This window comes from Betta splendens, chromosome 4 (assembly GCF_900634795.4).
Source record: "Betta splendens chromosome 4, fBetSpl5.4, whole genome shotgun sequence".
NCBI lineage: Eukaryota > Metazoa > Chordata > Actinopteri > Anabantiformes > Osphronemidae > Betta > Betta splendens.
The window spans coordinates 23,651,222-23,666,756 of NC_040884.2; the positions used below are offsets into that span (position 1 = coordinate 23,651,222).

At 44.5% G+C, this 15,535-nt stretch overlaps 2 protein-coding genes and 1 pseudogene across 2 annotated transcripts in view; all 3 read left to right on the forward strand.

Moving 5' to 3' along the window:
• Positions 1-2,256: 2,256 nt before the first annotated feature.
• LOC114853969 (actin-related protein 3B-like) lies at positions 2,257-7,804 on the forward strand (annotated as a pseudogene).
• A 2,251-nt stretch (positions 7,805-10,055) lies between these two features.
• Positions 10,056-13,783, forward strand: xrcc2 (X-ray repair complementing defective repair in Chinese hamster cells 2). Its single transcript, XM_029147956.3, has 6 exons — positions 10,056-10,200; positions 10,671-10,752; positions 10,866-10,901; positions 11,032-11,181; positions 11,336-11,612; positions 13,384-13,783. Exons 1-6 carry the CDS (start codon positions 10,180-10,182, stop codon positions 13,676-13,678), a joined length of 861 nt encoding a protein of 286 aa, XP_029003789.1. The 5' UTR covers positions 10,056-10,179; the 3' UTR covers positions 13,679-13,783.
• Positions 13,784-14,466: 683 nt separating this feature from the next.
• The window catches only part of LOC114853983 (histone-lysine N-methyltransferase 2C-like), a 42,301-nt gene continuing 41,232 nt past the window's right edge, over positions 14,467-15,535 (forward strand). The window contains 1 exon segment of the mRNA XM_055507714.1: positions 14,467-14,844. The gene's annotated coding sequence lies outside the window, so the exon portion shown is untranslated.

Below are 15,535 nucleotides of genomic sequence, written 5' to 3' on the forward strand. Positions count from 1 at the left end.
ATGGTACAGTATGTACCACCAGCAGGTACCAACAAATCCTACCAGTGGCTGGACTGAAAGGACAGCACAGAGGTACTGATCCCAGCAGCACAGGAACAGGTTCTGAGCACCAGATCAATAGAGGCTGGCATCTACCACACCAGGCAGGACCCCAGGCTGCAGGCTGTGCAAAGATGCCCATAAAACACTGCAGCACATAACAGCAGGATGCGAGATGCTAGCAGGCAGGGCATACATGGAACTCCATCACCAAGTGGCCGGCATAGTGTACAGGAACATCTGTGCTGAGTACAGGCTGGGAGTCCCAAAGTCCAAATGGGACACATCAGAGTGGTGGACAAACACGAGAACGAGGCTGCAGTGACAGACGTAACAATCCCACCTGACCGCAACATCAAGAAGAAGGAGCACGAGGAGGTCGAGAAGTACCAAGGGCTGAAAGAACAGATGTGGAGGGCGAGGGCACAAGTGGTACCCATAGTGATAGGAACACTAGGGGCTGTAACTCCACACTGGGAAAGTGGCTCCAACAGATCCCAGGAACAACATCTGAGCTCTCTGTCCAGAAGAGTGCAGTCCTAGGAACAGCTAAGATACTGCGCAGGACCCTCAAGCTCTCAGGCCTCTGGTAGAGGTCCCGAGCTTGTAGGAAGAAGACTGCTCCATGGAAAAGGGGGCGAGTGGGGAATTGCTTAAATATATATGTATTACTCCTGGGCTCGTTAATGAGTTAATCGCAAAATAATGTGATACTTCGTGAATGCGACAATGTGCATTAACACAGTTTGTTTTTATTAATATTTGTATTTATTAATATTTGGAAAGTCCGTTGCTCACTGGCTCTGAATACTTATTTAGAGAAACGATGGGTCACAGGAGGAGTGGGCTGTTGATCAGTTCTGGCCTAAAATATGCTTCTCAACCAATCAGAGCCTTTGGAAGATAACCTGCTCCTGAGTAGCAGTTAGTTTGTTTCTGAGCATGAACCTGTGGACGTGGAGGTGCAGCTTGTGCAAGTTTTTTTTGACTGTGAGGGGGTCATAATAACGTATTGATGTTTAATCATATCCTAATTAATATTTAAAAAGAATTGTTAATGTATTTAGCAAACCTTTTAAAATCTTTTCTTTCAAACTTAACAAATCGCAGGTTGTGGTGGAAATTTCCCATAAAGAGGCAGATGAGAGAGTTGTCTTTTGTGAGATTTATTATAAAAAATAAAGCAAAATAAAAATATTTGGGAAAGCAAATCAAAAACATGGTTGTTGATCGTGCACATCAACAAACCAAAAACCAGCTGGGGAGATCAGTGCACACACTGCGAAGGTGTGATGCAAACAATCCTCAAGTTGCTTCTGCCTTTTAACCGCTCTGTCTGACTACGGTGGAACGTGTGTGTAGCCCAATCAGACTACATGCACCATCTCATCCCTGTCGCCGTGTGTGGAGATGTTTACATTCTCACACCTGCATCGCTGGCGTCCGACTATCAGAGAGGAAGGAGCGCCAAGTCTCAACAGACAGAGACACAACTCCCCGGCCTTGGGGAGTTAGGTGTGTGTGTGTGTGTATATATATATATATATATATACCTACCTACATACATATATATATGTATGTAGGTAGGTGGGTGGGTGGGTGGATGGATGGATGGATGGATGGATGGATGGATGGATGGATGGATAGATGGATAGATAGATAGATAGATAGATAGATAGATAGATAGATAGATAGATAGATAGATAGATAGATAGATAGATAGATAGATAGATAGATAGATAGATAGATAGATAGATAGATAGATAGATAGATAGATAGGCAGGCAGGCAGGCAGACATGGATGCTACCCCCCGCATGCGACAGCACAGCAAACGCGCCATCCTCCGATGCGTCCACCTCCACCATGACCTGGACCTTAGGATCTGGCTAACAAAGGACCGTGGGTGAGGTGAATAACTGTTTGAGATGGGTAAAGGCTGCCGCTGCCTCAGGGGACCAGGAGAGGGGAACCTTGGGGGAAGTGAACCTGGTTTGAGGGGGGCGACAATGGAGCTGAATCTCTCGACGAAGCGCCGGTAAAACCTGGAGAAGACCAAGAAACGCTGCAGCTGTTTCAGTCTTAACCCCATTCTGCACCATGAGCCTCACCCACTGCAGGACCCTGTGACAGACTGATCCACCCTCACTGTGTGAAGGACAGATTCTGGGACAGATCTTGTCTCCCTGCTCACTATCAGGATAGATGGAGGAGCATAAACGGTGATGAGTAAAGCGAATGGAAACTATCTGGACAAGTAATATGGACGGAGACCCACGACCAGCAGCAGTGGCGGTTTTAGGCGTGTGGGGGGCGCCGCTCTAAGCCTCAGAAAAGCAACATATACGCGCATGTTGGAGGGCGCAAAATCACGATGTCGCCTAAAAACCCTAATGCTTATAAAAACGTGCGCAAAGACCAGCAGTTCGGTGTTCGGTGTTCTCCTCTCTCAGAGCTGTCAGTTGGTCCATTTTATTACCCAGTGATCTCACATTGCCCATAATGAGCAAAGGGAGATGCGGCTTGAATCTTCCCACCTTCTTCTCCGATCTTTCGTTTCGTCCCCTGCGCCCCTCGTATTCGTCTTCATTTCGTTGCGGAAGCCTGAAATCCCGGATAGTATAGAATATTGTCTGGGATTTGAATATTGAATATTGAATATTCGTTCTCTGGCTGATCCGGGGTGTAAAGGTAGGAGTCGGCGTGGTGACAGAGAGAAAGAGCAATCACGACACGTGTAGCAGCAAGACTCAAGACAAGATAACCGAACATTTCAACATTCAGTAACACGTCTTAATAGTAAATCTTCATTTCGTTGCGGAAGCTTGAAGAGCATCGGGACAGGAACACACCTTCACCGTGTGAAGTTTTTGCCGATATTGTTGTTGTTGTTATGTGTAATCACCACCAGGTGGCGTCGAAGTGTGTTTTGTACTGCGCTACAGACGTCACGTGAACGCAGCAGAAATACACACACACACACATACACACACACACACACGCACACACGCACACACACCGTCTCCGATTACCGAACTGTGTCAGATGTCTTTCTACTTTTCCGTCTTTCCCTCCACCCCGGAACTGCTCTGACAGCAGAACCGGGACCGGACGCTCCACTCTCCGTCCACTCTGCACCAGTCCGGTCACAACAACCGCTCCGCGTCCCGGACCGACCCGGACCGCGCCAGAGCTTAACCACACCATGTCCCTGCAACTGCCTCCGTGCGTGATAGACTGCGGGACCGGGTGAGGACACGAGCACATACACGCATGGATGCACAGTGTGACGTCATGTGTGTTCTTATCGTCATGTATGTAGTGTGCGCGTTGTTTTTCGGTATATGTAATACCTTTACCGTGTAATACTTGACCCTAGAATAAAATGGAAGTCCACGCATAAGTGCACACACTTTATCAGCAACAGTAATAAGTAAATGTCCATCCCACAACAACAGAGGCTTGTATCACCATAGCAACGACAGGACAGAACCAGTTAATACTGTGTCATTTGGGTCGGGACCTGTGAGGAGATCTGTGAAAGTAAAACTTTACAGATACATTTTTATTTTGAGGTCTGAGGTCAGTGTTTGTAAAGAACTGGACCCAGCTGAGCTCAGCTCAGTTTTCAGGTCATTGGTCTGGTCCAAATCAGTTGGTTCTGCTGTACCTGAGGTGATTTTATCTGTCCACAGCAGAACTGTGAGGTTTATTTTATTGAAATGTTTATACCAAACTCTTCTAGAAACAGACATAATAATCCATTAACAGGATTGTTCCACATTTTCTCTTCTTTCAGCTGTAAGATCAGCATCATTAATAAACTACTGAACCAACCAGATCCAACCAGTTTGTGTTAGTTTTCTTGTCCCGGTTTCAGTCCGGTGGTACCTTATGGACCTGATGGCCTGCCACCGCCCCTGTGCTGTTTGTTGCACTCTGCCAGGTGCACATGTTGGTCAGTCTATTCTAGTCTGAGTGAATGTAGGACAGCTGCAGCTCGGCCCCTCAGGCAGCATTTGGTTTCAGAACCAAGAGTCAGCTGTTGGTGAAGAACTGACACAGAATGACAAATGAGCCAAGTGGAGGATGGAGCCAGATGTTGGGACCCCTTCCTGGACTGACTGTGCTTTCTGTCTGCAGGTACACAAAGGTCGGCTATGCTGGAAACACTGAGCCCCAGTTCATCATGCCGTCCTGTGAGCATTACACAGCTACACACATTTTGCACAGGCGTTCGGGTCCTTCATGGAGTTCCAATAATGACACCTCAGGACCACCAATGCCCACAATTACCAGGGTTAAAAGAAGAGGCCTTAATTTTGTGACCTCCAGATCTTTTACATTGTGACAAGCTGATTGACCCAGTGTGGTTTTGTTCTGAGTGGATGTTCTGCTTGATTCTACCAGTCAGACCACTATTTAAATGATCTTTATTAATTATTATTAATTCACAAATGTTTCTACTGAGCAAAGTCTGAGCTTCAGCCTTTGTGACTCTGTTCTTTGCCAGGCGTCGCCCATCAAAGAGTCTGCCAGCATTGGAGAACAGGCCCAGAGGAGGCTTGTACGAGGGGTGGACGGACCTGGACTTCTACATCGGAGACGAAGCCGTAGACAAACCCAACTACGCAACAAGGTAGGAGCAGATCTGACGCTGGTGTCGGGTTCATTGCTGATGCCAGAACCTCCTAACTTACCTTCAGCACTCTCTGGCTAGTGGCCAGTGCGTCACGGCATGGTGGAGGACTGGGACCTGATGGAGAAGGTTATGGAGCAGAATTATCTTCAAGTACCTTCGGGCCGAACCTGAAGACCACACAGCTTCCTCATGGTACTGACACCACCCAGTCTCACTTGGGTCTCCAAAGGTCCAGTGCATAGATCTTTGCGTCCAGAGGGTATACAACCATTCTGGAGTTGTTCAGTACCTGAGCAGCTTCCAGAGCACCTTAAAATGTTTGTAAAGCTCAACCATAGCATCATGTGTGTGATGCTATGGTTGCCATGGTCACCTCTACCTGTGTGTTTGCAGACCGAGCCTCCTCTCAATACCCCAGAGAATCGTTGAGTATCTGGCTGAGATCATGTTCGAGACCTTCAACATACCTGGGCTCTACATAGCGGTGCAGGTGAGACTCCAGTGGAGTGATTTATTGGTCCCGAACCTGCTTTCGTTCTGAGGCTGTGTGTCTCAAGCGAGGCATGTCTGTGTCAGGCGGTTCTGGCCCTGGCAGCCTCCTGGACTCCCGGGCAGGTGGGACAGAGGACTCTGACCGGGATTGTCATTGACAGCGGGGACGGAGTGACCCACGCCATCCCTGTGGTCAGAACACCCACACCGTCCTGTTCAATGACTCTGGCTGGTGTTTGGAGGCGGCTCACTGACTGGTGGGTGTGGCTGTCTGTCACAGGCTGAGGGCTACGTGATTGGCAGCTGCATTAAACACATCCCCATCGCAGGGCGGGACATCACCTTCTTCATCCAGCAGCTGCTCAGAGACAGAGAGGTGGGAATTCCACCGGAGCAGTCGCTGGAGACAGCCAAGGCCGTCAAGGTGTGCTACCTTCTCCTCTACTCCCCCTCTACTTCTCTTCTTCTTACTCTTCTTCCTTTACTCCTTATGTACTTGTCTTCATCTTTCTCTTCTTCCTCATCTACTTCTCTTCTTTCTCCTTTCTTTACTGCTGTACTTGTCTTCTTCTTCCTCTTCTTTCCTCCTCTATCCCTCCTGCACTTCTCTTCTTCCTCCTTTTCTTGCTCTACTCCTCTTCTCCTCTGTGTGATGTACTCCCATGTAGGAGCGCTACTGTTACATTTGTCCTGACATCGTGAAGGAGTTCACCAAGTACGACTCTGACCCAGGTAAATGGATCAAACAGTACCGAGGTGTTAATGCCATCAGTAAAACCAGTTTTCACATTGATGTGGGCTATGAACGTTTCCTGGGTCCTGAGATCTTCTTCCACCCTGAGGTAACGTTTCCCTTTCAATGAATGAATGTGGCGCTGGAACGGCAGGACTTTCAAAGCGTGTGTGTCTTCCAGTTTGCTAACCCAGACTTCATGCAGCCCATCTCTGACGTGGTTGACGAGGTCATTCAGAGCTGCCCCCATTGACGTGAGGAGACCGCTCTACAAGGTTATGGTGGCTCCTGGACCGCTTTGAGCTTCTGTGCTGTCTGGGGTATTGTCTAATGCTCTGATGTGTGTTGTCAGAACATCGTGTTGTCTGGAGGATCCACCATGTTCAGAGACTTTGGGCGGGCGGCTACAAAGGGACCTGAAGCGAGTGGTAGACGCCCGGCTGAGGCTGAGCGAGGAGTTGAGTGGAGGTCGGATAAAGGTCAGAGGGGACATTAGCCTGCATCACACTCACTGTTTCGTCTAAACCCCACTGGGTTGCTGACTGCTTCACATCCAGACCAGGATCTGACTTCTCTGTTTGTGTTTGTATGCAGCCAAAGCCTATGGAGGTTCAGGTCGTCACACATCACATGCAGCGTTATGCCGTCTGGTTTGGAGGCTCCATGTTGGCGTCCACGGTAACCACACACACACACACACACACACACACACACACACACACACACACACACACACCACACACACACACACACACACACACCACCACACACACACACACACACTGCTGTGTGTTTGCCTGCTGTGTGTTTGGAACCGTTGCTATTAAAGCCTTCTTTATTTAAGACCTGTCTCTCATGCTGTGCATGTGGGTCCTAAATCTTCTTTTGTTCCTGTCCTGTTCCTGACAACTGTCTGCTACATTCATGCTGCTGTCCCAGCAGACCACAGCGTATAGAACACTACACTGGCCCCCACAGACTCATAGAACATCCTCAGCATGGTGCTGCAGACGTTAAAGGACCTGAGCCTCCTCAGGAAGTACATCCTGCTCTGAGCCGTCTTGTTTATGGCTGAGGAGTTATTTTTCCAGTTCAGTTTATTGTCCAAGTAGTGTTGTTGGTGTGTGTGTGTGGTTTGTTTATGTTCCTATTTGTTTGCTTGTTTGTTCGTTGCTAACATGCGGTTCTGTTGTAGCCGGAGTTTTCCCAGGTGTGCCACTCTAAGAAGGACTACGATGAGATGGGCCCGAGCATCTGTCGACACAACCCTGTGTTTGGAATCATGTCCTGATGACAGCGGACAGCTTGTTAGCCTGTTAGCCTGCTGCTTTGTTAGCTTCCTGCATACCCAGTCAGCATTCAGTGACAATTAGTGGACAACATTTTAACCAAGTGTCATCATGTTATAAATCACACAAAAACACACTGAGCTGATATTCTAAAGCTACTCAGCAGAAAAAAACTTTTTATCTGACAAACCACAGTGACAGAAATGTTTAAAGCCAGCTTGAGGATTTCCAGATGCCAGAATAAGGTGTAGTTAGCAACAGTCTGTTATCGCTAATGTTACCTGTCTGTTTAACATTCAGAGCTGGGAGATGACAATTTGCACTTATTAAAAGAATTGTTATAAAGCATTTATCAAAATTTGTCCACATTTTTGTGACGCTTGTGTTTTTGTTGATAGACAAGATATTTTTCAAGTTAGCACAGCGCTCCCAGTTTAGCATGTCTTTCCCTCTGTTGGGGTGTTGCTGTGTAGAAATCACTCGTGTGGATGTCAGAACATCACATATCAGCGCTCGTCTTATCAGGCTGAGTTTCACTGATGTTGTGTTGTGATATGGGTTCTGTTAAATATAATTAAACAGTCGGAACCACGTGGACTCGACTAAACTTTGTACTAGTCTGTTTCATATTTTCTACGTCAACATCATGTGACAGATGCCAAGGCCCAGAAAACATGTCTTATCCACTAATTGTGTTCTTGGTGGAAGTTTAATTTTATTTAGCCATTGTAAGTTAGAACCTGTGGAATTTGTCCCACATTGGTTTTCATCATTTCTCTGAGCATGAACTGAAAAACACACACCCACCACACACACACACACACACACACACAACCACACCACACACACCCACACACACACACACACACACACACAGGATGTGGATGTTTTTACTCTGATAAACCCATGTACCTGATTCTCATCAATCATGTCCACAGTTAACATGGAACTTCAGGTCAGTTCCACCCTCAACACCTGTACTGTATTTTGTTCCTTTATTATACTTATTTAAGTTTTTGTTGCCTAAGATGCAAACATGACTGAGTGTCAACATAAGGTGACAGTGCCCTGTTTGACCTGCAGGCGCTCCACACAACTCAACTTGCTCAGTCATTTTGAAGTGGTGTACAGGTATCGGGACTAGTTGCTTTTCACTTGTGACTGTCTCAGTAATTGCTTGACCTGATTTAGGACTCTAAATTCTTGGTCCTGGCTTTTGGATTTGTCTTGGGGTTGTCTTTGACAGTTCTGTTGTAAGTGCTGCTTAAATCTGTTTCCAAAAATGTTTTCTCATTGTAAGGTATGTATGGTTCAGTACTTAAGTTGTTTCTGTTGACTTGTAGCCTGTTTGTTCAGTCCTGACATTCACTTGTATAAGCTCATTTGGACTTGTTGGTCCTGACCAACTTTTATGGACCTGTATTGTGAATCACCTGTTGACTTCTGTTTCTTGCTTATTCTAATTTGGACTTAGACACTGCAGATTCACTTTAATTCATACTTGACCTTGTTCAGACTCTGGACTTGTTGCTGACAAAGTCCAGTTTCCTAGAGGATGAGCAGAGAAATAGTTTTGTAATAACGTGTACACAGCTGCAGTGACTGAATTAGTATTTGATACCCAGCTTGTATTGTTTATTGGTTTTGTATTTGTTTAATACATTTTTTTTCCTAAATGAAAAAAATCATTCAAAAAAACCAATCATGTTACACTGATTCATCAGTTTATTCTCCTTGTGCAGAAGGTAAGACATAGACTAAAGACTAGATCTGGACAGCTGGAACTCTAGACATGCCAGTTTGAGACGCAAGCACAGCTGGTAAACATCACCAGTACAAACGTGACGTGAAACGAAACAGGAGGACAAACGTATAGTCTCTACTGAAGAAACCTCAACAGGTTGACTCAGCTTCTAGACAACCCACAATCTCATTCTGACTCCTGAAGAACATGACAGTGAATTGGACCGAAATCGGTTTATAGAATCAAGTAAAGTAAAGAAAGTGTTTGACAATAATCATCCAATGACAGCATGTACGTCTGACATCAGAGTAGTAGTAGTTACCACTGTTCAACTTCCAGCCGCTGGGGGCAGCAGAGCAGCATGAGTTTCAGTAGGAGAAGAAGAACGGATGACTGAGAAGCTTCATCGATTTACAACGATAAGGAGGAAAGTTCAGCAGCAGCAACAGTTGTGGGTTTACATATTTACATAAGACTGGGTTCTATAGTCCACCCGACACCTATACAGGTCCAACCTCAGAAAAAGATCACTGCTAGTATCACTACTATCACTACTGACCCCACACACCCTGAACACAAACTGTTTAACCTCTCACACATCTCTCTACAGACCTGTAGCCACCAGAACCGGAACCACCAGACAGAGTCAGCATCTTCCCCTAGGCAATAAGGGTTCATCTCTCTTTCTGCCGTATCTGTCTATCTGTCTGTCTGTCTGTCTGTCTGTCTATCTATCTATCTATCTATATCTATCTATCTATCTATCTATCTATCTATCTATCTATCTATCTATCTATCTATCTATCTATCTATCTATCTATCTATCTATCTATCTATCTATCTACTATCTTTATCTATCTATCTATCTAATCTATCTATCTATCTATCTATCATCATCTATTCCTTCTATCTATCTATCTATCTATCTATCTATCTATCTATCGATTCTATCTATCTATCTATCTATCTATCTATCATATTAATATTTAAATACATATGTAAATATTCCCATAGCAGAAGAAGAAAAAGAAGAAGAACAACAGTTTGTGATCAAACTAATGACAACAGCAGTGAGGAGAAGACAGGAACAGGAGGAGAGACAAGCATTTTGGAGGGCGCGTCGCACATATTACGGTAATTTCCCACGTTCCGTTCAGTACGGTAAAGCGGCAGAGCAGAAACAGGAAGTGGGTTCAAACGGCGCCAGCGTTTTGATGTAAGGAATATGAAATTCATGCTAAAATGACTGAAAGCGGTGCACAGGTGAGACGCTGCGTTATATTTACGCTGTGATTTCAGTATTTAATTCATATTTCAATGACAGTAAAAATCCATTCGATAAACATGATGCGATCAACATCACATATTTCACTCAGACTGTTTATAGTACTGTTGGGAACCGGCAGTAGAAGCACTGTATTATGATTGTTAGTAGTTATGTTAGTGAAGCATTGTAAGGACTGTCAGTCTATTCGTGCATTTCGAGTATTTGTGCCGGTACAGTAAATGTCACTGTTCGTGCAGTAGGTGGTACTGCCTACGTCTAATCAAGCAGGCTTTTATTGTCATTCCAACCATATACGGGTCTGTACACAGTAAAACGGAACCACTCTCCTCCAGGACCACGGTACTACATACATGCAACATGAATGTGCTGGTACTGCATGCTGCAGTAGGCGGTACGGTCTACAGTATCTGCTGCAATTGTGTCTAACCTTTTGGTATCTTTACAGCTGTTTTCTCGTCTGGAGGCCCGTCACAATGTGAAAGACATCGAACCTCGACTGTTTCCTAAAGATGGAGGACCTGAAGATGGTGACTGTGACTATGAGTCAAAACTTGAGGGATCATGCTTTGTATGATTCCTCAAGGGACATTGTACACAGACATTTGATCGACTGGAGTAATCAGCTTGTGTGTGTTTTCAGGTGAGATGGTGGAGCTGTATGGCACAGAGGGAACAGGTACGTTCACCTGACTGAAAGAGCAGCAGTGGCTCGAGGTAAAGCGACTGCCAACGGGCTTTGAGTATGGATAAGGTTAAAAAAAAGCTGGCAGGTAGCAGCTTGGTCCACTGTGTGTGTGTGTGTTTAGGTAAGACCGAGCTGCTCTACCACCTGCTGTGTCGCTGTGTGTTGCCCAAGGAAGCTGGGGGCCTGGAAGTGGACGTTGTGTTTGTCGACACTGATTATGGTCTGGACATGTTACGTCTGGTCAGCATCCTGGACAGCAGACTGAACACAGGTACTCAAACCAACCTGTCTATGGTCTCAGGAATGTCTGTCCTGTTGATTTGTTGTGTAATCTTAGTCTCCAAAAAGCCGAGACAGGACCTTCAGGTAAAGAGTGGATTTGTCTTTATGAATGAGTAAATGGGTATAAATCTGTGTCTCTGTAGCTCAGTCTGGCAGTTCCTCCTCGGCTGGATCTGATGAGACAGTGCTGCGCTCGTGTCTGTCCCGCCTCCTGGTCATCCACTGCTCCTCCTCCGCCCAGCTCCTTCTTACCCTCCACTTCCTGGAGAACTCCTTGTCATCACGGCCTGCCCTGGCCCTCCTCCTCATAGACAGCATCTCTGCCTTCTACTGGGTCGATCGCTGTGAGGGGGGAGGCAGTATCGCCAAGCAAGAGGAGAGGCTCAGCAAGTGTGCAGAGCTACTAGGTCGTCTGCTCAGGTCAGTGTCCATTTATCATAAGGTTCTAATAGTCTGTTAGGCTTTTTGAACAGGTATGTTTGCTTGAGTATTATACTGACTGTACAACATTTTAGAATCTAGAATTATGCTTCCCATGAGATGCTGACACTAGGTGGATCCATCAGAAGCAGGATAGGGAATAGGTGATGTGTCTGGCTCGTCTGGTTTTTTTTGCAGCGCTTCTTGCAGGTGAACCATGGAAAAAGTCATCCTGTCTGTGTTTGTTGTGATTTGTTGTCTGTAGAAATCATGCCCATGAAACAAAATGGTTCTGGCAATTCATCACTTTATCTCTAGTGTTTTCGCCGGAAACTGCTTTGTGAACTAGAAAAAGCATTTCCATAAGAAAATGCAAAGTGAATGCTTTCATGCTGAACGTATAGCTGAATAATTGCTGAAATTAGCTTAAGCACTGAAAACAGCTGGAAGCGGCTGAGGAACTGAATCCATAGTATATTTATATAATATATCTAAAGATCTATTTTGCATATATTCTTAAAACTGTCATGCAAAAGACATAATTTCACATTTCTACTGTTGCCTTAATCTAGACTCAAACTAGAGTCTTCAGGGTCAGAGTCAAACACTTAACCACTGAGCCACAGTAATTGCTGCTTTGAGCAGCACTATACATACTATTTGAAAAACAAAAAAATCCTTAATGTTGTTGAAAGATCTGTATTATAGCTGTGCATTGGTGATATATTAAAGATATAACTCAATTTATGTGAAGGAAATCCATATATTTATATTAAGAGGTGAATGCATAAACATGACGCAGACAGGAATCGAACTCTGGTCTTCCACTCATGAGTGAAGGATTTATGGCATTGAGCTATGGGATATTAGAGCTGAAAGAGGGGAGTTTTCTCTAGCTGGGAAAACAGTGTTGTAAAAACATAACAGTATTCACATTTTTGAGATGTCATTCATTAGACCAAAGGCTAAGCGTTTTAACAATTCAAAAGTTGCATCCTAAGATATCCTAATGGAAAATCATACATTGATTATTGCAAGGGTCACTTCTTCTCACACTAGTTTCTGTTAGGGTGCATTACCGTTTAAGCGTTTTTTCATGAAAATCTGCATATAATGCTGAATGCTGTAATTTTTAATTTATTCCTTTAAGAAAAGCTGAAACATTAAAGAATAGCTGAAAGTGCAAGTGGTTTTGAAAAAGGTTAATGTGTACACCTGCTCTGAATCGAACCTCTGTCTCCCACATGATGATCCCATTGATTTTAATTTAAAGTTGAAAAAGCTTAATATTTCAGAAGGTATGAAATATATGAATAGGAAAAGTAATAGCACACTTCTTAAAAAGCTGAACAGTTTGACATTTGAATGGTATCTGTAGCTTAAACCGTATAGGAGGCGTTAAGTGCCAAAAAATGTACGGAAGACTACAATAAAGATATAAATAACAATACACAGTGAATGTGCTTCCAGCATTCACTGTAACAAACAAAATGGACTGTAAGAGGTTCTATTGTATGCTGCCCGAACAGGTTCTGGTCTGTTTAAACTGAAGCTCCTGGAGAGCTAGTAAGAGAGCCTAGTGGTCCAAACTTCACTGGTACACTAGTAGGCCCTTTGGGTATGCAGAACAGATTCATGGTGATTTACTGGACCTATTGTAGAATTTGCAGGTTTGTTAGGTATTCTTCATGACACCAATCAAATGAATGATCTGCGTGACTTGGGTTGTGATATAAAATCATGTAGTCTGACGTGTGCCTCCTCCTCTTAGGGATTACAGACTCAGTGTCTGTGCTACTTGCCACGCCATCAGGAGGAGCAACGATGGACAGGCCTCTTCAGACTCTGACAGGTCGTACCTCTGTCGGGCCTGGCAGCGACTTGTGACCCACCGCCTCCTCTTATCTCGGGAGGCAACCAGCATGAAGCAAGGCAGCAAGGAGCAGAGGAGCCAGCAGGTCTTCACTGTACTCTGCTCTTCCTCCTCCTCTTCCTCCTCCTCGAAGATAAAGTCTTACAGGAGCAGTTTGTTTTGCGTGACCGATGGAGGAGTGGAGTTTATCTGAACATCAGCTCCTAGTCTAGGACAGTCAAATAATAACAAACTATTTTATAATAACAAACTAGCACTTTATCATTTATTGGAAGTTTAATAAAAGTCTTTTTTATTATTTGTGTAATTTTAATGTGTGTTTAACACTAATTAAACAGAAATGTTGCTTATTTGGCCACTAGAGAATGTTTTACATGTTTTTCGCCTCCTCTTTTTGGTTCTTTGGAGGTTCTACACAAACGTGTGGTGGCCATTTCTTACTCTGGTCACTGAAGCTGTTCTAGTGGTTCTAGAGTTGTCACGGTCTATTGGATGATCTATAAGGATTTTTTTTGGTAAATTGAGAAGGACCCAGCCATTATCTGGATTATTGTAATCTGAATTAAGTTAAGATAAACCTTTATTTGTCTCACAGTGGGGGAATTCCAACATAGCAGCAGTAAAAAATCGAAAAATGAATAAAGACAGAATACAGCATGTAACTATTAGACCAGAGGTTGAAAAAAGTATTTACATATGTACACAACCATACAGGAATTGCACTATGACTGGAAGTGTAGTAGTAAGTAGAATCATAGCAGCGTCACTGTGTTGGATCGTTTAACGCTCAACTGCAAATGTCTGGATCCAGTCCAGATCCCAATGGCTCCAGTCCGGGTTTTCAGGTCTGATGACAGAGACCGTTTCACCAGAAGGGCCCTCTAAACAGATCCCTCCGCGGGGTCAGACACACTTTTTACACAAACAAACGCGCCGAGGAAGACATAGACATACATAAACCCGCAGCTTTTTAACCTTTACCCCGGATGAGAGTCGCCGTATCCATGTTGTTAAAGTTGATCCGTGGTCGGTTAACAGTTCAGCTCCAGTCCGGAGCGGTAGTAAAACGTTTTGTGGACCTAGTTCTCCTGCTGGCGCTGACAGGCGGTGCTTCGGTCGCTCCCAAACATGGCCTCCATGACGGAGCGACCGCTTCAACTTTAATTTTTCGCAAATTTTCTGCAGAAAAGCGGTGTTTTTTCCTCACTAGGATCAACAGGAATGCTCCATGTGAAAACATTAGCATGCCAGACTTGTAAAACAGATGTTATCTTTCAGAGAAGTTCGCTGTTGGATTTAAACAGATCGATCTAAGTTGGCTGGAAAGCTGGAGAGGAAAAGGAGAATTGCATCTAATCAGTAAGGGCGCTTTTCTGTCCGTAGCTCGACACCTGTGCAGGTAATGGTTAGGTTTTCAGCTCCGGGCTGCTGACGCCGACCATGAAGATTAAAGAGTGTAGACTTATCTCGGCGTGGAGCCGGGATTCACAGCTTCTAGAGTACGCTAATAGCTAGCTAACGCTAAAGCTAACAGTGAAGTGATCAGTCAACTGGGCGGTCCGAGGAAGCTAACGGCTAACTGCTTCCACGCTGCAGTTTACACTTTTACTACAATAATTACCACTGTTATATCGACAACTCGCCCGTCAATTACGTGTTTTTGTTCCGTAAAGTTGATTTTATTTTCATTAGCCTGCTAATCACTGGGTTGCTTGCGGTTGTGTTCCTGACAGATGATCACGGTACCAAGGCTGTTAACAAACACTTCATTTCGCTCTCTTGAGACTGTCCTAGAGGAGCTCTGTCATAATGATGGCATAATGATGACAGAGTTTAAATCTAAATAGTATTATCAGTTCATTATTCTTAATCGTTCATTTGCTTTGTAAGATATTAGCAAACATTTGGTGGCTCCAGTCCTTCATGTGCTTGGAGGTTTTAGATGTCATTAAGAGGGTTTGTTCCTGTCCAATGTCCATTCATGTTCTTGTCAGTTGGAATGTAGTGAAGACCCTTAAGGTTACCGTGATCTGTTTATAGAGGAGTTAAA